This window comes from Ranitomeya variabilis, chromosome 4 (assembly GCF_051348905.1).
Source record: "Ranitomeya variabilis isolate aRanVar5 chromosome 4, aRanVar5.hap1, whole genome shotgun sequence".
NCBI lineage: Eukaryota > Metazoa > Chordata > Amphibia > Anura > Dendrobatidae > Ranitomeya > Ranitomeya variabilis.
The window spans coordinates 26,671,631-26,694,727 of NC_135235.1; the positions used below are offsets into that span (position 1 = coordinate 26,671,631).

The 23,097-nt window shown below is 43.0% G+C and overlaps 1 protein-coding gene across 2 annotated transcripts in view; it reads right to left on the bottom strand.

Annotated features, from left to right (window-relative positions):
• Positions 1-23,097, bottom strand: part of SCNN1A (sodium channel epithelial 1 subunit alpha) — a 114,751-nt gene that overhangs the window by 5,395 nt on the left and 86,259 nt on the right. For both annotated transcript variants that reach the window (XM_077258241.1, XM_077258242.1), the window contains exons 11-12: positions 16,190-16,233; positions 9,484-9,559 (exon numbers count right to left, since the gene is read on the bottom strand). In XM_077258241.1, coding sequence (XP_077114356.1) covers positions 9,484-9,559; positions 16,190-16,233 — 120 coding nt within the window. The remainder of the gene's footprint in view (positions 1-9,483; positions 9,560-16,189; positions 16,234-23,097) is intronic.

A 23,097-nucleotide genomic window follows, 5' to 3' on the forward strand; every position in this document is an offset into this window, starting at 1 on the left:
ATGACCTGCTCAGTTGGTTGACATCTCACGCAGGTGCAGTCATAGTGACATCCAGATCACTTTGCGAGTGCTGGACTACCAATCTACGCATGTGCTGCCTGCGGGAATAATATTATTGCCTGCACAAGATCTCAGGAGGAGGAGCAGGTCTTAGAGACTGACATTTCATGCAGGCGTCACAATCACAACTCCTTGGGCGACTTGTGCAGATAGATAGTCCATCACTCAAGTCATCGGGACATTACTGCCCCCGAGTCTCAGGAATAAAATTGCCTGTGTAAGATGTCGACCCGGAGAAGCAGGTCACAGAGAAAAGTGACCTGTCAATCACTGCCAAAAACCAACTCCGGCAAGAGAAATATGGAGCCATGCCCTTACCTAAGAATTTGCCAATGGATCACAAAAAACTAGAGACAGAGACTTATAATAAAAAGGTTTGGAAGTAATTATCATTATAGGTACTTTACTGTGTCGACGTTAATTTGGGGTCTAAAAACCTGCTGAAAGGTCCCCTTTAATCAATCCCCAAATAAAATAAAAAAAGGACACAGGTCCTGATGCCTACAGGGTCTGGATATTGTACGGAATGTAGCACACAATTTCCTGATGCCAGGCTTCTTTGCTAGTCCAGTAAGTCCAATTGTGGCACTGAACCCCTGTTGGTACTTTGCTGTACCTTAGGGTCCATGAAACTCAAGAATTAAACTCAAGGTTGGTAAATGCTGTCATACAATACCGAAGACAAATACCACTTCAATACAGTTGGCTAAATGAAAATCCTATAAAACGCAAACAAAATGTCTAAGTAGCAGCGCCACACAATGCCCAACTGCATACTGCCATACCACCTGAAAAAGTAAAATGGAATATAACAGCTAGGCAAAATACCTATTAGATGAATATAATGGTCACAAGACAGGAAAATTATGGTGCCCCCTTCAGAAGGAACAAATGATGAATTTTGAGCAAATGCCGAGGCTGCCCATCTCTAACACTGTACAGTACTGTCTAGAGAGTGTGTCTCGTATTAATGTTTCCTGTTGACTATCTCTCGTATGGAAACTGAGTGAGAACTAATAGGCAACCAGTTGGCTCTCATGTGAAGGCATGGGGAAATAGGAGCATGAGCAAGCACCAAAAGAGGGTGCCTATCATACACATACTTGTACAAATGTGATATGTATTTATGGCAGCGTGTAAAGGTCTTCATGAACCACTAGGAGCCTTGGACCTATTTGATGTCCGACTCTCAACTCAATTCCCATTTGTCGTGGGGCCCTTTTACAGTATCAGACTGGAGGATTTTCATTACTATGCATAGACTTGCTTTCTGACAGTGTTATTTCATTCTTTATCGCTCAGTCTATCACAGCCGGAAATCCTCGTCACATGCAGATAGCGAGGTCATCACCAGATACGATCCACACATGAAAGCTCTCTGCATCTTGTGGTTGCAGAGATGTTCAGTAAAGAGGAGAACCTGAGTGCAGACCACAAACCGGCTGCACAAGATCAATGAGATAAAGCTAAGAACTCACAATCTTATCGTCAGGAAAATGTTGTTGTTTCCCGGACATTAAAAGGGTTTACCATGCACCTGTTTAGGATCCAGGCACCATTCATATTGCATTTTGGCCCTTTCATAGACTATGCTCTTTTGCCCATTGGAAATGACAAGACACCATTAGAAAAAATTGCAAACGGAGGTCATTTGAATTCCGCTTGTCTCATTGCACTTTATAGCTTCTTTGGGGGTTCAAGTCTGAATTCCTGAAAAATGAGAACAGAACCCAACGTCCATTAGACAGACCATGGAGCTGCTGAAGACTCATGAAAAAGAGATTCTCATGTCCATTGCCCATAATTGGGGATAACCCTAGAAAGGCCTCGTCTCAACATGTCCACAATTAGAGCTAAGAAAAAGGAAATAACAACCTGAGAATCTCCCATAAACCGGCGCTCCCTCAGTGATTTATTTGCCGTGATACTGAGTCCTAGCGTCCAGGTGCACATTCAGGGAGCGCAGATCAGCATTCAGATGGGGTATGGTTATGCAAAAAAAAAGCACAAATCCCATATTCTGGAAAATAATTTTGAAAAGTTGACAAGTATGTCCATGAGGAAAAAATGTTCGTTATGTTTTTGGACTGGAAAACTCTTCTGGGCAGGATGGTGTATGGTATGGTATGGGGAAAACGAGAAATCAAATAAGGTGGTAAGAGCCATCAGGTAAGGTGGTAAGAGCCATCAGGAAAGGTGGTAAGAGCCATCAGGTAAGGTGGTAAGAGCCATCAGGTAAGGTGGTAAGAGCCATCAGGTAAGGTGGTAAGAGCCATCAGGTAAGGTGGTAAGAGCCATCAGGTAAGGTGGTAAGAGCCATCAGGTAAGGTGGTAAGAGCCATCAGGTAAGGTGGTAAGAGCCATCAGGAAAGGTGGTAAGAGCCATCAGGTAAGGTGGTAAGAGCCATCAGGTAAGGTGGTAAGAGCCATCATGTAAGGTGGTAAGAGCCATCGGGTAAGGTGGTAAGAGACATCAGGTAAGGTGGTAAGAGCCATCAGGTAAGGTGGTAAGAGCCATCATGTAAGGTGGTAAGAGCCATCGGGTAAGGTGGTAAGAGCCATCGGGTAAGGTGGTAAGAGCCATCGGGTAAGGTGGTAAGAGTCATCGGGTAAGGTGGTAAGAGCCATCGGGTAAGGTGGTAAGAGCCATCAGGTAAGGTGGTAAGAGCCATCAGGTAAGGTGGTAAGAGCCATCAGGTAAGGTGGTAAGAGCCATCAGGTAAGGTGGTAAGAGCCATCAGGTAAGGTGGTAAGAGCCATCAGGTAAGGTGGTAAGAGCCATCAGGTAAGGTGGTAAAAGCCATCAGGTAAGGTGGTAAGAGCCATCAGGTAAGGTGGTAAGAGCCATCAGGTAAGGTGGTAAGAGCCATCAGGTAAGGTGGTAAGAGCCATCAGGTAAGGTGGTAAAAGCCATCAGGTAAGGTGGTAAAAGCCATCAGGTAAGGTGGTAAGAGCCATCAGGTAAGGTGGTAAGAGCCATCAGGTAAGGTGGTAAGAGCCATCAGGTAAGGTGGTAAGAGCCATCAGGTATGGTGGTAAGAGCCATCAGGTAAGGTGGTAAGAGCCATCAGGTAAGGTGGTAAGGGTGACCTAGTTCTCCAGGGTACTGGAGGCCTCCAGAACTTGTGTCTTCCCTCTATACTCTCCCTATAATCCAGGCCTGTTGTCTTAGATTTCCAATTCAGATGCAACTTTTTGGATTATAATTTCTTTAAGACCCTAGTAAATATTTATTCCTTTGTCTTCTATAATAGCTTAGTATTCCGGTGTGCTTTGTTGCGAATCTTCTGATGTTTTGGATAGGTTGGATGACAGAAAATATGGCCATAATTATATATTCTACAAGGCAAGTGATTAAACTGATACATGTGGCATATAACAGTCTGGACTCACCTGGTAAAAATTACTGTTATTGTGAACAGTTTAACAAGTTGAAGATGAAATAATTTATGTAAATAAAGTTAAAGACACATTTCTTTGTATTTTATGCCAAAAAATAAAATATACAGTATATATTCATCTTTTACATTTTAAAAATTACAAAAAGGAAAATGGGTTGATGCAAACGCTTGGGCTCCCTTGGAGATTTGTGTGCTCAGATAACTTTCAAGTTGTCCTTAACTTAGTTTAATTTAATTAAGAAATGGCATTTACCAGGATCAGTGGAGGTCAAGATAAGGTCTGGAAGACCAAGCAAAATTTCAGTGAAAGCTGCTCGTAGGATTGCTAGAGAGGCAAATCAGAACCACCACTTGACTGCAAAAGACCTTAAGAAAGATTTAGCAGACTCTGGGGTTGCGGTACAGTGTTCTACTGTCCAGAGACACCTGCACAAGTATGGCCTTTATGTAAGAGTCATCAGAAGAAAACCTCTCCTACGTCCACACCATAAAATTCATCAGAAGTTTGCAAAAGAACATCTAAACAAGCCTGATGCATGTTGGAAAGAAGTCCTGTGGAGGTTGAAATGGAACTCTTTGGCCACAATGATCAAAGGTATGTGTGGAGAAAAAAGGTAACAGAATTTCAGGAAAAGAACATCTTGACAACCATTAATCATGGGGATGGATCAATCATGCTTTGAGGTTGTGTTGCAGCCAATGGCACGGGCAATATTTCACGAGTAGAGGGAAGAATGGATTCAATTAAATTTCAACAAATTCTTATTCATACATAACACCATCTGTAAAAAAGCTGAAGATGAAAAGATGATGGCTTCTACAAATGGATCATGATCCTAAACACACGTCAAAATGCACAATAAACGACCTCAAAAGGCTGAAGGTTTTCCAATGGCCCTCACAGTCCCCTGATCTGAACACCATTGAAAATCTGAGGCTAGACCTCAAAATAGCAGAGGATGCAAGACGGCCCAGGAATCTTACAGAACTGGAAGAATGCTCCAAGGAAGAATGGATGAAAATCCCTCAAATAAGAATTGAAAGCCTCTAGCCTGGCTCCAAAAAGCGTTTACAAACTGTGATACTTTCAAAAGGGGATGCTACTAGTTACTAGCCATGCAGGCTGCCCAAACTTTTGCATCAGCCCATTTTCCTTTTTGTAATTTTTAAAAGGTGAAAGATGAAAATGTATATATATATCTTTAACTGTAGACCTTTTAGAGATAATTTCATCTTCGACTTTTTGACCAGGGATGCCCAAAATTTTACATGCCACTGTACTAACTGACAAAGGCTTAGTATTGCAGGCCATGTAAGTAGGAAGAACTGCGGGGGAGAGATGGGTGTGGGACTCAGCAGCACATCCATGCCTGGATAATAAGTTACAGACAGTCATTTCAGGGAGGACAGGTTATACCACATCCATATGCAAATAATAATGGCCTTATTCTTCCAGACTCAGCTCCACCTCGCCTCCTCCCAATGTTCTTTATGACCCATCCAGCCGTGCACTTCCCTAATTATTCTCCTTAATCTTGTGTTACAGAATGCAAATTTACTGACGTGTTTACATTGTCATGTCTCCAAAATATTCATCCTCAGAAACTGTAAGGACAACACATTACCCATAACATACATTACTAAGTACTCATGGCTATTACACAACTTTTTCCTTTTGTCTGTTGTTTTAATATCACTATATTAGGATATGTATGTTGTATTATATAACCTTTATTAATTTTATTTTTTTCGGTGGGATGTGTTTGGAGGGCAAAAATTAAACTCACAGCAATTCTGTCATTGCGAGTTGGAATTTGTTTCTATGATCTTCAATATATGTTATAAATAACCCAACTTTGTTTTTTCAAGGTCAGAACTAATATGTAACATTAAATGTATATAGTCTTATATTTTTTACTTTTTCGCAATAAAACCAGTATATGTAATAATTTATTTTTGTGCTGCAATGAAAAAAAATAAAAATTCTTGATTGGAACTTTGTCAGGACTTGTTTTCTTGCCGGATGACTTGTAATTGTTATTGGAACCTTTTGGCGCAACTTTTATGACATTTTATTCTGTTTTTCATTAGCAGGATGCAGAAAAACGCAAATTCTTATGTTGTAATAGTTTGTCAGATGAGAATAAGGTTAATGTAAAATATTCATGACATAACATTAGTCAATAAGAAATACAAAACTGGTCCCGAACATGTCCCCAATAATAATAGAATGGTTGCTGCATGGTGGCTCAGTGGTTAGTACTAATGCTACAGGGTTTGGGGTCCAAACTTCATCAAGGACAATATCTGCGTTGTGTTACACACTTGTCCCGAGTCCAAGATGTGCTCCCTTAACCCTGGCCGACTAAGTTCTCTGATGCTCCATGACAGACTTTGCTGGTGGCCCGGCATGCTCCCATTTTGTCTACCTAAGCCTATATAGGGCCTACCAAGACACACATCTCTGTCTTGTATTAAGACTTTTATTGTTTCTGAGTCCTGTATGCATGCAGCCTGAGCCTGTTCCCGGTCTTCCAGGACCTCTGCTACATGTTCCCGGTCTTCCAGGACCTCTGCTATGTGTTCCCAGTCTTCTAGGACCTCTGCTACATGTTCCTGGTCTTCTAGGACCTCTGCTACGTGTTGCTGGTATTCCAGGACCTTTACTACATATTCCTGGTCTTTTAAGACCTCTGTTACTCGTTCCCGGTCTTCTAGGACCTCTGCTACATGTTCTCGGTCTTCCAGGACCTGTTCTAACTGTTCCTGGTCTTCCAGGACCTCTGCTACATGTTTCCCGTGTATCTCAATTGCCTGCTGACCTGACATGCATGGTCCGTGTACCCACCCAAACCTTGGGCTTTGAAGATCCACCTCACCTGGTGAGCCTAAAGGTACCTTCACACTGAACAACTTAACAACGATATCGCTAGCGATCCGTGACGTTGCAGCGTCCTGGATAGCGATATCGTTGTTTGACACGCAGCAACGATCAGGATCCTGCTGTGACATCGTTGGTCAGAGCTAGAAGGCCAGCACCTTATTTCGTCGCTGGATCACCCGCTGACATCACTGAATCAGCGTGTGTGACGCGGATTCAGCGATGTCTTCACTGGTAACCAGGGTAAACATCGGGTTACTAAGCGCAGGGCCGCGCTTAGTAACCCAATGTTTACCCTGGTTACCAGTGTAAATGTAAAAAAAAACAAACACCACATGCTTAAATTCCAGTGTCTGTCGCGTCCCCTGGCGTCCGCTTCCCTGCACTGTGTCAGCGCCGGCCGGCCGTAAAGCAGAGCACAGCGGTGACGTCACCGCTGTGCTCTGCTTTACGGCCGGCCGGCGCTTACACAGTGCAGGGAAGCGGACGCTGGGGGACGCGACAGACACCGGAATGTAAGCATGTGGTGTTTTTTTTTTTTTTACATTTACACTGGTAACCAGGGTAAACATCGGGTTACTAAGCGCGGCCCTGCGCTTAGTAACCCGATGTTTACCCTGGTTACCCGGGGACTTCGGCATCGTTGGTCGCTGGAGAGCTGTCTGTGTGACAGCTCTCCAGCGACCACACAACGACGAAACAGCGACGCTGCAGCGATCGGCATCGTTGTCTATATCGCTGCAGCATCGCTTAATGTGACGGTACCTTAACACATTGAGTTTGTATGTTCTCCCCATGTTTGTGTGGGTTTCCACCTGGTTCTCCGGTTTCCTCCCACACTCCAATGACATACCGATAGGGAATTTAGATTGTGAGCCCCGATGGAGACAGTGAGGGTGAGTTCTGTAGAGCGCTGCAGAATATGATAGCGCTATATAAGCGACTAACACAAATAAAAATACTAACAAAATTGTATTTTTCACAGCCTAATGAAAAGCTTACATGGGGGACATGGGACTTTTACTAACATTTGATGGCAGGCCAATTACCCACCACGTAAAGCAAATATGGATTCCGTATAATGGTATTTCACTCTATACCCCTTTAAAGGTCATTGTACTGATATCCTGTTATATTGAACTTATAGGCACAATTGCACTAAATACGTAAATGGTCCTTTGAAAAGTTGACTGTGGGTCTTGAAGATCATTTAATGTATATGAAAATGATCATACAGGGCAGAATGGAAGGTTCCATCATTAATATTTATCTGTTCTCGAATTATTAAAAGGAGCCATCAATGACTCTACTTTCCATCACCCACCGCCTCGGCTTCATGACTTCTGAAGTCCTTCCACCTACTCTATTTCCACTACGCACCTCTCTCGGTAAATGACTTATAGAAACCTTTTATCTAGTAGCTGGACGCTTGCATGGCTATCCATGATCCAATTAAAGCCTGAATGGCTGTTAGTGACAACGATGTATCTGCATTAAGAATTAACTTTGTCAATTAATGGGAAACTCCTTTGCTACAAATTAGAACCCTGGGGATATTCAGTCCACTGCCTAGATGAATGGTCCAAATAAAACCAATGGTTCTAATGGGAAACACCAATGAGGTCTGCAATGGTCATAAATTCATGACCTTTGCTGCAAGACGTAATAAGATAAATTAGGGTATTAGGCCGACGTGAGTCTATAATGGAGCATTTCTACGTAGAGAGGATGGCCAAAAATAATTCGATTCATCAGTGACATCTAGACTGCTTGTTGATAGTTCCCAGGTATCAACAGGAGAATTTTTTGCCATTGTTCTAGGTCGCACAGAAGGTCCACTTGATCTCTGGTTCTTGAAGGCGCCCAATAAACTGTATTTTATATTTGTAAATTGGGGGCACCCCTTAAAAGTTTGGGATTGGGGCCATTATCATCTATTCTGCATCCATTCTGTTGGTTTTATTTTCTGCTTTATTAAACATTGTTTGTAAAGTGATGGAGCAGGAGTGAGCAGAATCACATTTGGAAACTACCTTTCATTGTTTATTGCATGTAAACAGTCCGTGTCTTTAATTTAACTTTCCCGGAAGTAGGGGAGACTTCTCCTTTTTTTTCGTGAGTCTCCCGAATTCCCGGAATAGTTGGCAAGTTTCCTGGGTGCCGTACGAAGTTCTTGCAAATCAGCCTTCAACCAAAGATATAATTGTGGCCCCCAACACCCATACACAAACTCAGAACATACAAAAGGGCATGGCCTAGGACCAAGGTGAGGTCAATGACAAAGGGAAGTGTTTATGGCAAAACATTTTTTTACATGATTCTCATTAAAAACAATTTTGAAAAGTTGGAATTGTGACACATGTAGCAGGCTCACATGGTAAGATGGATCCTCTAAGCCCAAAGTCTGGGTGGGTACATGAGCCACAGCCGCCGGTGCAGCAGTTGGGTTTAGCACATGGGAAGCAGATTCTAGAGTTTCTCAAGACTCCAGGCAGATTGCAGTTACTGGAAACCACAGACAAGCAGGTGAGGTCCTCCACTGACAGGTAGCAGGGTCACTGGAAACCACACACAAGTAACTCATGGAACCACAGACAGCAGACATCCTGATGACTGTGGACTGGAACTGTGTACAGACAACTGAGTTACTAGCAAGTCGTCGAGCCATACCGAGACACGTGTGTGAGTCTTGGGAGTCTATAAAGGCCCAGGAATACAAAACATGGGAGCATGCCAGACTACTTACAAAGCCTGACATAGACCACAAGAAAATGGGGGCAGGTGGGTAGCAAGAATTTACACTGTAAAACCATAAAGTAGTGACCCCAATTCCAGCACTGTACTACTTACAGTACTTTTTTCATACCACTATTTTTCTGAAATTATCTGCTATCTCTCTCTACCTAATATAAACTTCACACATTAAGATACTTTAAAGTATTTATTTTTATTCTTAATGCTTATATATATTTACAGAGCCTGTGCGACTTTATTACCTATGGAGGTGCACAGCCTCCATCTGCTGCCGTAAAGGCTCCTTTTTTATGTCTGAAAAACAATGCTCCTTTATACCTCAGAACGTATGTGGTGTGCCTTGATTTTTTATTTTTATTTTTTGTTTTGTATTTTCTATCAACTTACATTAATTGTAGCAGATTCCTGGATGGTTTTGTAGTTCATTTCTTCAAAGTAAATGTTGAGTTTTGCTACTCCGTCCCTGTGAAAATGAGAAACAAAAGATGAAACTCGAGCAAGTGAAAACTCTGAAACCAACAGAAGAGCCCAGGTGATAGTGATGTGGTTGAGAAGTGAATGACTTCAATAAAACTCCCATTTAGAGACACTAGAAGTATGAAAATGATCAACAACTACAGTGCTTTCTACTTCAATCTCTACGTCAAGCTCCATCTACGTGAACATGTGGAATGGTGGTTGACACCAAATTGATCTGTCATCAATAGCTGATAATTTTCCAAAGCAACATCCAGGCAGATCCTGACCAGTCTCTCCCAGGGTTAAGCAGAGTACCGCACACAAGAAATCCCATTAGTATTACTATTAACGGCCTTCAGCTTGATCTCGAGCCATGGGTGCCTTGATGGATGGATGCTCTGTGGGAAGATCGATCTTGTACAAGCCTAGACAGGTCCACCAGAGTCTTCTCTGCCATTATCTTGATACTATTAAGCCATCCGGTTGCTGGTCTTCCTCTTTGCCTTGTTCCTTCTATTCTTCTGACCATGATGTCCTTCTCCATTGATTGCTCTCTTCATATAATGCGTCCAAAGTAGGCAAGTCATAGCTTGATGATCCTTGTTTCGAGTGACACGTCTGACTTGATTTGTTCCAAAATTGATTTGTTTGTTCTTCTTGCCATCCATGGTATTGAAAACCTCCTCCTCCAGCACCAGATTTCAAAGGCATTAATTCTTCTTCTCTCTTGTTTCTTTATCGTCCAGGTTTCACATCCATATGTTACTACAGAAAATACCGGACTATGTACGAGCCTTGTCTTCGTCATCAGTGAAATGTTCCTCGATGTGAAGACCTTGTCCAGTGACTCCATTGTTGATTGGCCCATAGATATTCTCCTATTGATTTCCGGTGTCATCGCTGCATCTTGATAAATACAGCCGTAGGCACAACTATTGGTTGTGGTGTTCAAGTAGGTGCCCAAACCATATAATATTAGAGATAACTTGGCACACACGTAGTGAGATGCAATAAAGATTTAATCAGTAAAGGAGAGTACATACAATAGACGTTTCGGTCAAAATTAGACCTTCATCAATCTACCTCTTTTAGAGCACAAGTGGAAGATAGGATGGACGCGGTATCCACCGCTCCACACACTGGACGAGCGGTGGATACCGTGTCCATCCTATCTTCCACTTATGCCGGATTTGGCCAATTCTCAATTGACTCTCTACTAGGAGTGGGGCTTAACCCTTTTGTGACCCATAAGCTTAAAATGCTCTAAGAGAGGTACATTGATGAAGGTCTAATTTTGACCGAAACGTCTATTGTATGTACTCTCCTTTACTGAATAAATCTTTATAGCATCTCACTACGTGTGTGCCAAGTTATCTCTAATCGTTGCATCTTGAGTGATCATTGGTCCGAGCCGGTTGAAGTCCTTCACAACTTCCAGTTCGTCACCGTCCATCTCAAATGTCTCCCGTATGTACCTGGCAGTAGTCAATATTTTTGTCTTCTTACTTCCCTCTAATTACGCAGCAACCAATATACTTAATGTAAATTTTCATGCCATATGCAGTTTACACTTCAAACATTGAGTCAATACTTTTGCTAAATATATTTACATTCCTAAATATCCCTCCCAAAAATATCTCACCTGGAAAAGGTTAATCATGCATGATCCTGTAACTCCCTTCTGGCACATTAAACACCTGCCTCTCCAAAAATTTGTTCCCGTCACCCATAACATGTTTTCACAGGAGACAATTATTAATCTACTCATTTATAGCAAGGGTGGGGTTTATGGCATAGCAAGAGAGAAATCCCCCCTCCAGGGAAAGCAATGCTGAGTCATAACTACTGCATAATAAATGGGTTAAAATAAATTTTTAACTCTATAAATTTTCATTGGTGTTCAAAAGTTAGTAAGACTTTATTAATTTCTGCAGAGATTTGGTTTGAAAAGTGATTAAATAAAAAAATGATATAAAAAGGTATTAGAACATATCCAGGTGAAGTGTCACTGGATGCGCTGCTGATAATTGAATTAAACGAATATTATCCTATGAAACTTTATTTTAACAGGTTTACAAAGTGAGCCCGTTTCGAGGTCAACGCAGGACCTCTTCTTTAGGACAAAAACCTAGTATTTTTTTGTCCCGATTGAAGAAGTCCTGCGTTGACCTCGAAACGCGTTGCATTTTTAAATCTGTTAAAATAAGGTTTCATTGGATTATATTCGTTTAATTCAATTATCAGCAGTGCATCCAGTGACACTTTACACGGATATGTTCTTTCTCAAAGCCCTTTGGACTCATGTCTTGCTTCAGCTGGTATATGCGTTTACTACATGTTGCTTTGTTGCTACACCACGAGGTGAGCAGATCCATGTTGGTTTATGTGTTGTTTTAACATTTGGAACCCTGTTGTGCGCTCTTCCTTTTCCCAGTTTGCCTTACTACTATAAAAAGGTATTGTAGCTCAGCTCCATTCAAATTAACTGGCCACAGATGCAATACCATAGGCAACCTGTGGACAGTTGTGGTGCTGTTTGTGAAGCAAGAAGCAGCTGTGTTTTTCTATTCTGAGACAATTCCTTAAATCTTCATACCCCTATTTCCATCCTGTTAAACCCTCTTTTACTGTGAAAGTGCTATCATACTTGGTGGCTCAGTGGTTAGCACCGTAGCATTGGGTTCAAATCCCACCAGGGACGACATCCACAAGAGTTTGTATGCTCGAGGACGACATCTACAAGGTGTTTGCGTCGTTTTGCTCCCGGTTTTCCAGTTTTCTTCGAGACACCAAAGAAATACTGATTGCGAGCCCGAATGGGGACAGTTATGATAATGTCTGTACAGCACAGCGGAATATGATGGTGCTATATAAGCGAGTAAAATGAATAAATGTATTAATAAGTACTGATGAGCAAATCAATTCGGAGGACTCTGGTCCATTGACCATGTCAGTAGTCTGTCACATGCCGGAAGGGAGCTCTAGGAACCTTGTCTTACCTACAATGACACTGTATTAAGCCCACAAATCAGTAGAGGCTCCCAGGAATTCCAGAGATTACTGAGATGTGCTCATCTATACTATTATAGGGGTTGGCCACTTCATCTTTTTAGTATAGCTTTCTTCTAAAACGGACCAGCAATTTTGCTCATAAAATGGCTACTGATGGAGGGACATGTGACCAGCAGGTCTTGTCACATGCTCTTCCACCAGCAGCCATTGTATGGACAGAGGTGCTCTGAAGTGTATGAGGAAAAGTGCACTAACAAGAGAAAGCCAACCTCAATAATATATCCTAATTTAGCCTTCGTTCCATTTTCCATTGGTTAGAAGCGTTATAACTGTTCTTTTAAGTTGTCCATGCACTTCAGATTAAAGGTGACCCTGTAAACTAATCTTGATGGATTACTCCCTCGATTTAATGTATGTAGGGTTAATCTATATACACAGTCCCTAGAAGTGTAATATCACAATTCCGCCACTCGCTGTATCCTGGGGACACAGTGAGTGACAGCTCAGCCGCCCTATGGATAACAGGGGAGGGTTGGGCTGTCAGTGCTGTGAGTGGCAGCTGAGCCTCCCTATGGATAGCAGGGAAGTGCTGGGCTGTCAATGCTGTAAGTGACAGCTCAGCCGCTCTATAGATAACAAGGGAGTTGTCACGCTGAAGTACTTAGGGTTAATGCAGAGTAACACAGACTCCACTAGATGCCAACAGAGTGGATAGTGAGCTGAATATCCTGCTATGAAGCAGACCCACAGTAATACAGCGAAGCTATCACTAGGTGGCAGTTGAGTAGTCAGAGAGCCGAGTCAATACCAGGAGAAAACGCAGTATCAAGGGAAAACCAAGGAGCAGAGTCAGATGAGAGCAAAAGATCAGTAGTGGTCAGTAGGAGAAACACCAGAAGGGAGAGACAGAATCAGGACAGAGCCAAGCTAAAGTCAATACCAGGGAATCCAAACACACAAGGGAAAAGGGGCAGGAACGGGTAGGTGGAAGGTCAACAGACATGGGTCGGGTCATAAAAAGCGCAGCAGTACAAATCAGGAACTCACAAGAGGCAGCTAGCACGCCGAAGACAAGCAATATAACTGGCACTGCACATAGGTTGCAGCACCAAGATATAGCAGACCGGACATGGGAACGAGGCAGGGAAAGTTAACCCCTGACATGATCAGATCGAGAAAGGAAAGACAAAACCAAAACCCAGCCTGGATCATGACAGGAGTGTTGGGCTGTCAGTGCTGTGGGTGACAGCTCAGTCGCCCTATGGATAGCAGAGGAGTGCTTGGCTGTCAATGCTGTGAGTGACAGCTCAGCACTATGGATATCAGGGAGGCATCGGGCTGTCAGTGCTGTGAGTGACAGCTCAGCCACCCTATGGGATAGCAGGGGAGTGTCGGACTGTCAGTGATGTGTTTGGGCTTCATCCAGGTGTTTTCCTTTCCATAACATAGTAACATAGTTAGCAAGGCCGAAAAAAGACATTTGTCCATCCAGTTTAGCCTATATTCCTTAAGAATAAATCCCCAGATCTACGTCCTTCTAAAGAACCTAATAACTGTAAGATACAATATTGTTATGCTCCAGGAAGACATCCAGGCCTTTCTTGAACCCCTAACTGAGTTCGCCATCACCACCTCCTCAGGCAAGGATAATTACCAGGCTATTTAACTGGCTGTCAATGTTAGATCATTGTAGCGTTAGCTTAGTGGTGTGATTACTCTGTGCTCTGTATTTTGATATTTTGATCTTTTGTTGCCAGACCTTGGATTTGCCTTTCGACTACCCGTTTGTATAACCCCTTTTGCCTTTGACGTATTCTGACTTTAGTTTCCAGACCCTGGACTTTGCTCCTGCCTATCTGTTTGTCTTATCCCTCTGTCTTTGACGTTCCTTCCTGGCTTTTGATCTTGGACCTCTTGACCACTCTGACTCATGGTTAATCCATAAGTAGTGACTAGCATTACATCTAAAAGTCCCTATATGTCTGATAGAAATGGAAACCAGTAGAAGCTTATTGAATTGAGATATGTCTAAATTTAGATGTGCCTGATCCTGTTTATTCTGGTTGACAGCACTTTTCCACAGGTATCTGGCATCCCCTGTTTCCTTTCTCTTCACTGTAATAAACATGCATAGCTAATAGTGATGAGCGAATATACTCGTTGCTCGGGTTTTCCTGAGCACGCTTGCGTGGTCTCCGAGTATTTATGACCGCTCAGACATTTAGTTTTCATTACCGCAAGCTGGATGATTTACGGCTGCTAGCCAGGCTGAGTACATGAGGGGGTAGCCTGGCCTGGTTGCTAGGGAATCCTCACATGTAATAAAGCTGCCTACTAGCCGCAAAGCATCCAGCTGAGGCAAGAAAAACTAAATCACCGAGCAGTCATAAATACTCAGAGACAACCCGAGTGTGCTCGAGGAAAACCCGAGCAACGAGTATACTTGCTCATCACTAATAGCTAAGCAAATCTTGCATATTTATGAGGGACTGAAGCTAAAAATGTTAGATCCATGCTCATTTGCATATGGCCAGCCTTTTTATCAGTACTATTCTAAAATTTCTCCTGCATAGATAGCTGTTTGGATCTGTTTAAAGTAGCCGCCATGTGGGACCGTAGAGGGGTCTACATAGACACCAATAGCAAACCAAACCAGATTAATATATCCTAATTTGTCTTTCATACTCTTTTCAATTGATGAGAAACATTATAAATGTTATCTTTACATTTTATATTAAGGTGAACACTGTCCACTTATTTTGCTGAGGTAAGCCCATAATTTAAGGGGGTTAGCATATCGAATTTAGATACTATATGTCACATGCTCTTTCTCCCAGTTGACAATACATTCCTAGAGGTTTATAACATTGTCTGTTTCTCTTTTTCTCATTGCAAACAAACATGCATAATTCAGCAAATTGTGCAGGTTCATGAAGGACTTTGAAGCCCAAACTGTCAGATCAATGCTCATTTGCACATGTTTAACCTTCATCACTGCGATTCTATAATTTCTCCTGCATGGATAGTTATTTGTATCTTATGAAATTACCCAGCATGTGGAACCCTAGTGGATGCTTAGTACATGCCTGTTTAAATATTTATAGAGCCTGTATAATCTTCAAAGATTTATTGACTTCAGAATAATTAATAAGTACTTCCTCTTTATCAAACATCAGTCAATATAACAATAATAAAGGAGTACTTAAAGTAAGAGGAATATCTCATGAATATAAAATGACTGAATGTCCTCAAAGCACAAGGAAAGTACTTTGAAATAGGTTTTTCTGATATATAAAGCTTGGTAAGGCTAAGACTCAGAAATATCTGTTGATTCCATCATGCTGATCATGGGCCTCTTCCACAGTTCACAATTGATTTAAAAACCTACATTTTGAATTAGACCCATTTATTTTATTTCTATGTTGACCAGATCGCTATAATTACTGATATGACTTCCGACAGATGGCCTCTGCTAGATGAAATGTCAAAAAGAATAGGGGGTACACCAAAACATAAATGGGGAATTCCATTGTTAAAGGAGCCAAATTTTAGAATGAAAATAGTGGCAAGACTTAATAACGTCTTAGCAAGACACCATGAGACTTCTATAAGATCGTCTTACCTTTTGGTTGTGTTGGAATCTGACAATGTTCTAAGCACCCAGTTCTGCAAACAGGAAACATTTTGGTTGTTATGATACATAAAAAATATCACATGAGGCAAATGGTTCATTTGTAGCTTGAAATCATGAAGACACATAAATTTGCATGGAAGCAACATACAAGAACACTAAGGAATGATTATAATAATTGTCATCTGTAAATACTAATCTACAGCAATGGGCAGTAAATCTAATACAAGACTTGAGTCACAGTTTTTGCATCCAAGGGTTCTAGACTTCATTGAGCACCCACATCCAAGATCATCATTACAGGGGGAGGTAAATTCTATGCTGTGAGGCAGCATAATCTTAGCCGGTGCTATGATAACAGCTATCATTCCATTCAGTGAATCACTACAGAGATATAATATGTGAGGCAGTGACAGGTGTTATATGTGAGGGTCGCTATGTGTCCCTCTGGATGTGAATAGAAGCGTATTAAGACCGCTGGAGTGCATTGCAGTCACAGATATAGCTGTGATTGCAGACTAAAAGTAAGTTTGGTCTAGGGAAAGCTATTTGCCCAAGGCAGATTTGCTAAAATCTGGCATGGGCCTTTTTTTTTTTTTGCAGCGATCTACAGGATGGTAGTGGGGATGTTCGCTCTCTCCAAGCCGGGTCTTACAAGTGGCCTATGGCCATAGATTCCACTTTAAAAACCCTGTAGCAAAGGATTGGGTGTGTCAGTTTTGGTTTGCTAACTGCAGAGCAGTAGGCTCTGCAACGCATTAACCTAACTATCCCTGTGTGGCCTATTAAAAATAGAGAAAAAAAAAACAAAAACAAAAAAAAACACATAATCAGGTTCCTTGCATCATGTTCTCATACACTTTATGCAGTTAATAGCCCTCTGTGTCTGTACTGCTACATACTTAGGCTGTTAACTGGTTCATGCAGCTTTACATGAACACCCGAGCCTTACACTATGGCTGGTCCCAATATCTAAAGCAATTGTTACCATCCACCTCTCGTGTCTCCCCTTTTCCTCATAGTTTGTAAGCTTGCGAGCAGGGCCCTCATTCCTCCTGGTATCTATTTTGAACTGTGATTTCTGTTAGGCTGTAATGTCTATTGTCTGTACAAGTCCCCTCTATAAGTTGTAAAGCGCTGCGGAATATGTTGGCGCTATATAAATAAAAATTATTATTATTATTATATTATTATTATGTGAAGTAACACTGAGACAAACAGAGCCAAAAGGCTTGGCACCCCTCAGCGTGACACGGCAGTGCAGTCGCCCACGGCAACCGGTCTCAGATACGGACTTTCTTGTTTCCTGGCTGCGATCCGGAGGATACCATGTGCTGTTTATTTTGTGAGTGTTGGACATTAAATACTGTACGTTTACTTTGAACTTTCCTGGGCCACTGCCTCCTCACTGCACAGTGTGAATACCGCTGTACTACAAATACTATTTGCCACAGCGGAGTGACACCTGGAACAGGCTTAAACTGCCTGCCATGCAGGTAGTGTTCCATTTAATGGACAGACTGAGAGAGGGACTTGAGTAGAGCACAAACATCAGGAACCCAGAGACAGCGCAGTAGGGAGGCCTCCAACCCCACCTGGCAAGGTGGATTCTGAATTGCTTCCAGGCTGCCCGGATCTCCATTACTACTTGTTACCTGTGCTCCGGACTGCACCTTCAACCAGGAATTAAAGGTAAAGAAAACTGCAGCCCTTGTGTCCTCTAGTCCTTTCCCGCACCCTCAGGCCTGCACCCCAACACCCACGATCCCTGATAGACTGTGCTCGTAGCCCCGGGGCCTTGCTCCACCTGTGGGGAGCAGAACCATCTCATCTGCGACACCATCGGCCTCAGCAGTCCCTTTAAGCAGCGTCGGCTACCCATTGCCGAACACCACAGGTGGCGTTATGTGAAATCCCCCTACAAACATTCTCTCATCACTTTTATTGCACGCCCAGGGCCACGGAGCGGGTCACCGCTGCTGCGACCACCCCTTTAAGAATCGTCCGACCCGGTTCCAAGTACCCCACTGCCCTAACGGGTGTCGCACTAAAAACTAGAATTCTTGTAATTAGCTGACCTTCTGAAGTAACTGAATAAATGCAAATATAATGTTAAATAAATGTTATATATTCCATCAAAATTAGAGAAATTGAAAGGAAATTTTAATTTAAATCACAGGCAGAAGAGAAAGCGATGAGCAAAATATGTAGCAAGTTACTTAATAAGGAAGGAAATATTAGTAAGGGTTTCTTATTTTACATAATTCCTTCACGTCAGTCAGACGGCCATATTACTCACATGAGGATTGCATCGCAATCTTTAGGCTGGCCTGACCTGAGCGTGACAGCATGTGTCCCGTGTGGTGCAGTATATAGAGGATGTGTCCCGTGTGGTGTAGTATATAGAGGATGTGTGGTGTAGTATATAGAGGATGTGTCCCGTGTGGTGTAGTATATAGAGGATGTGTGGTGTAGTATATAGAGGATGTGTTCTGTGTGGTGTAGTATATAGAGGATGTGTCCTGTGTGGTGTAGTATATAGAGGATGTGTCCCGTGTGGTGTAGTATATAGAGGATGTGTCCCGTGTGGTGTAGTATATAGAGGATGTGTCCCGTGTGGTGTAGTATATAGAGGATGTGTCCGGTGTTGTGTAGTATATAGAGGATGTGTCCCGTGTGGTGTAGTATATAGAGGATGTGTCCCGTGTGGTGTAGTATATACAGGATGTGTCCCGTGTGGTGTAGTATATAGAGGATGTGTGGTGTAGTATATAGAGGATGTGTCCCGTGTGGTGTAGTATATAGAGGATGTGTCCCGTGTGGTGTAGTATATAGAGGATGTGTCCCGTGTGGTGTAGTATATAGAGGATGTGTCCCGTGTGGTGCAGTATATAGAGGATGTGTCCCGTGTGGTGTAGTATATAGAGGAGGTGTCCCGTGTGGTGTAGTATATAGAGGATGTGTCCCGTGTGGTGTAGTATATAGAGGATGTGTCCCATGTGGTGTAGTATATAGAGGATGTGTCCCGTGTGGTGTAGTATATAGAGGATGTGTCCCGTGTGGTGTAGTATATAGAGGATGTGTCCTGTGTGGTGTAGTATATAGAGGATGTGTCCCGTGTGGTGTAGTATATAGAGGATGTGTCCCGTGTGGTGTAGTATATAGAGGATGTGTCCCGTGTGGTGTAGTATATAGAGGATGTGTCCTGTGTAGTATATAGAGGATGTGTCCCGTGTGGTGTAGTATATAGAGGATGTGTCCCGTGTGGTGTAGTATATAGAGGATGTGTCCCGTGTGGTGTAGTATATAGAGGATGTGTCCTGTGTGGTGTAGTATATACAAGATGTGTCCTGTGTGGTGTAGTATATAGAGGATGTGTCCTGTGTGGTGTAGTATATAGAGGATGTGTCCCGTGTGGTGTAGTATATAGGGGATGTGTCCCGTGTGGTGTAGTATATAGAGGATGTGTCCCGTGTGGTGCAGTATATAGAGGATGTGTCCCGTGTGGTGTAGTATATAGAGGATGTGTCCCGTGTGGTGTAGTATATAGAGGATGTGTCCCGTGTGGTGTAGTATATAGAAGATGTGTCCCGTGTGGTGTAGTATATAGAGGATGTGTCCCGTGTGGTGTAGTATATAGAGGATGTGTCCCGTGTGGTGCAGTATATAGAGGATGTGTCCCGTGTGGTGTAGTATATAGAGGATGTGTCCCGTGTGGTGTAGTATATAGAGGATGTGTCTCGTGTGGTGTAGTATATAGAGGATGTGTCCCGTGTGGTGTAGTATATAGAGGATGTGTCCTGTGTGGTGTAGTATATAGAGGATGTGTCCCTTGTGGTGTAAGATATAGAGGAGGTGTCCCGTGTGGTGTAAGATATAGAGGATGTGTCCCGTCTGGTGTAGTATATAGAGGATGTGTCCTGTGTAGTATATAGAGGATGTGTCCAGTGTGGTGTAGTATATAGAGGATGTGTCCCGTGTGGTGTAGTATATAGAGGATGTGTCCCGTGTGGTGTAAGATATAGAGGATGTGTCCCGTCTGGTGTAGTATATAGAGGATGTGTCCTGTGTAGTATATAGAGGATGTGTCCAGTGTGGTGTAGTATATAGAGGATGTGTCCTGTGTGGTGTAGTATATAGAGGATGTGTCCCGTGTGGTGTAGTATATAGAGGATGTGTCCCGTGTGGTGTAGTATATAGAGGATGTGTCCCGTGTGGTGTAGTATATAGAGGAGGTGTCCCGTGTGGTGTAGTATATAGAGGATGTGTCCCGTGTGGTGTAGTATATAGAGGATGTGTCCCGTGTGGTGTAGTATATAGAGGATGTGTCCCGTGTGGTGTAGTATATAGAGGATGTGTCCCGTGTGGTGTAGTATATAGAGGATGTGTCCCGTGTGGTGTAGTATATAGAGGATGTGTCCCGTGTGGTGTAGTATATAGGGGATGTGTCCCGTGTGGTGTAGTATATAGAGGATGTGTCCCGTGTGGTGCAGTATATAGAGGATGTGTCCCGTGTGGTGTAGTATATAGAGGATGTGTCCCGTGTGGTGTAGTATATAGAGGATGTGTCCCGTGTGGTGTAGTATATAGAGGATGTGTCCCGTGTGGTGTAGTATATAGGGGATGTGTCCCGTGTGGTGTAGTATATAGAGGATGTGTCCCGTGTGGTGCAGTATATAGAGGATGTGTCCCGTGTGGTGTAGTATATAGAGGATGTGTCCCGTGTGGTGTAGTATATAGAGGATGTGTCCCGTGTGGTGTAGTATATAGAAGATGTGTCCCGTGTGGTGTAGTATATAGAGGATGTGTCCCGTGTGGTGTAGTATATAGAGGATGTGTCCCGTGTGGTGCAGTATATAGAGGATGTGTCCCGTGTGGTGTAGTATATAGAGGATGTGTCCCGTGTGGTGTAGTATATAGAGGATGTGTCCCGTGTGGTGTAGTATATAGAGGATGTGTCCCGTGTGGTGTAGTATATAGAGGATGTGTCCTGTGTGGTGTAGTATATAGAGGATGTGTCCCTTGTGGTGTAAGATATAGAGGATGTGTCCCGTGTGGTGTAGTATATAGAGGATGTGTCCTGTGTGGTGTAGTATATAGAGGATGTGTCCCGTGTGGTGTAAGATATAGAGGATGTGTCCTGTGTAGTATATAGAGGATGTGTCCAGTGTGGTGTAGTATATAGAGGATGTGTCCCGTGTGGTGTAGTATATAGAGGATGTGTCCCGTGTGGTGTAGTATATAGAGGAGGTGTCCCGTGTGGTGTAGTATATAGATGATGTGTCCCGTGTGGTGTAGTATATAGAGGATGTGTCCTGTGTGGTGTAGTATATAGAGGATGTGTCCCGTGTGGTGTAGTATATAGAGGATGTGTCCCGTGTGGTGTAGTATATAGAGGATGTGTCCCGTGTGGTGTAGTATATAGAGGATGTGTCCCGTGTGGTGTAGTATATAGAGGATGTGTCCCGTGTGGTGTAGTATATAGAGGATGTGTCCGGTGTGATGTAGTATATAGAGGATGTGTCCCGTGTGGTGTAGTATATAGAGGATGTGTCCCATGTGGTGTAGTATATAGAGGATGTGTCCCGTGTGGTGTAGTATATAGAGGATGTGTCCTGTGTAGTATATAGAGGATGTGTCCCGTGTGGTGTAGTATATAGAGGATGTGTCCCGTGTGGTGTAGTATATAGAGGATGTGTCCCGTGTGGTGTAGTATATAGAGGATGTGTCCCGTGTGGTGTAGTATATAGAGGAGGTGTCCCGTGTGGTGTAGTATATAGAGGATGTGTCCCGTGTGGTGTAGTATATAGAGGATGTGTCCCGTGTGGTGTAGTATATAGAGGATGTGTCCTGTGTAGTATATAGAGGATGTGTCCCGTGTGGTGTAGTATATAGAGGATGTGTCCCGTGTGGTGTAGTATATAGAGGATGTGTCCCGTGTGGTGTAGTATATAGAGGAGGTGTCCCGTGTGGTGTAGTATATAGAGGATGTGTCCCGTGTGGTGTAGTATATAGAGGATGTGTCCCGTGTGGTGTAGTATATAGAGGATGTGTCCCGTGTGGTGTAGTATATAGAGGATGTGTCCCGTGTGGTGTAGTATATAGAGGACGTGTCCCGTGTGGTGCAGTATATAGAGGATGTGTCCCGTGTGGTGTAGTATATAGAGGATGTGTCCCGTGTGGTGTAGTATATAGAGGATGTGTCCTGTGTAGTATATAGAGGATGTGTCCCGTGTGGTGTAGTATATAGAGGATGTGTCCCGTGTGGTGTAGTATATAGAGGATGTGTCCCGTGTGGTGTAGTATATAGAGGATGTGTCCAGTGTGGTATATAGAGGATGTGTCCCGTGTGGTGTAGTATATAGAGGATGTGTGGTGTAGTATATAGAGGATGTGTCCCGTGTGGTGCAGTATATAGAGGATGTGTCCCGTGTGGTGTAGTATATAGAGGATGTGTGGTGTAGTATATAGAGGATGTGTCCCGTGTGGTGTAGTATATAGAGGATGTGTCCCGTGTGGTGCAGTATATAGAGGATGTGTCCCGTGTGGTGTAGTATATAGAGAATGTGTCCCGTGTGGTGTAGTATATAGAGGATGTGTCCCGTGTGGTGTAGTATATAGAGGATGTGTCCCGTGTGGTGTAGTATATAGAGGATGTGTCCCGTGTGGTGTAGTATATAGAGGATGTGTCCCGTGTGGTGTAGTATATAGAGGATGTGTCCTGTGTGGTGTAGTATATAGAGAATGTGTCCCGTGTGGTGTAGTATATAGAGGATGTGTCCCGTGTGGTGTAGTATATAGAGGAGGTGTCCCGTGTGGTGTAGTATATAGAGAATGTGTCCCGTGTGGTGTAGTATATAGAGGATGTGTCCCGTGTGGTGCAGTATATAGAGGAGGTG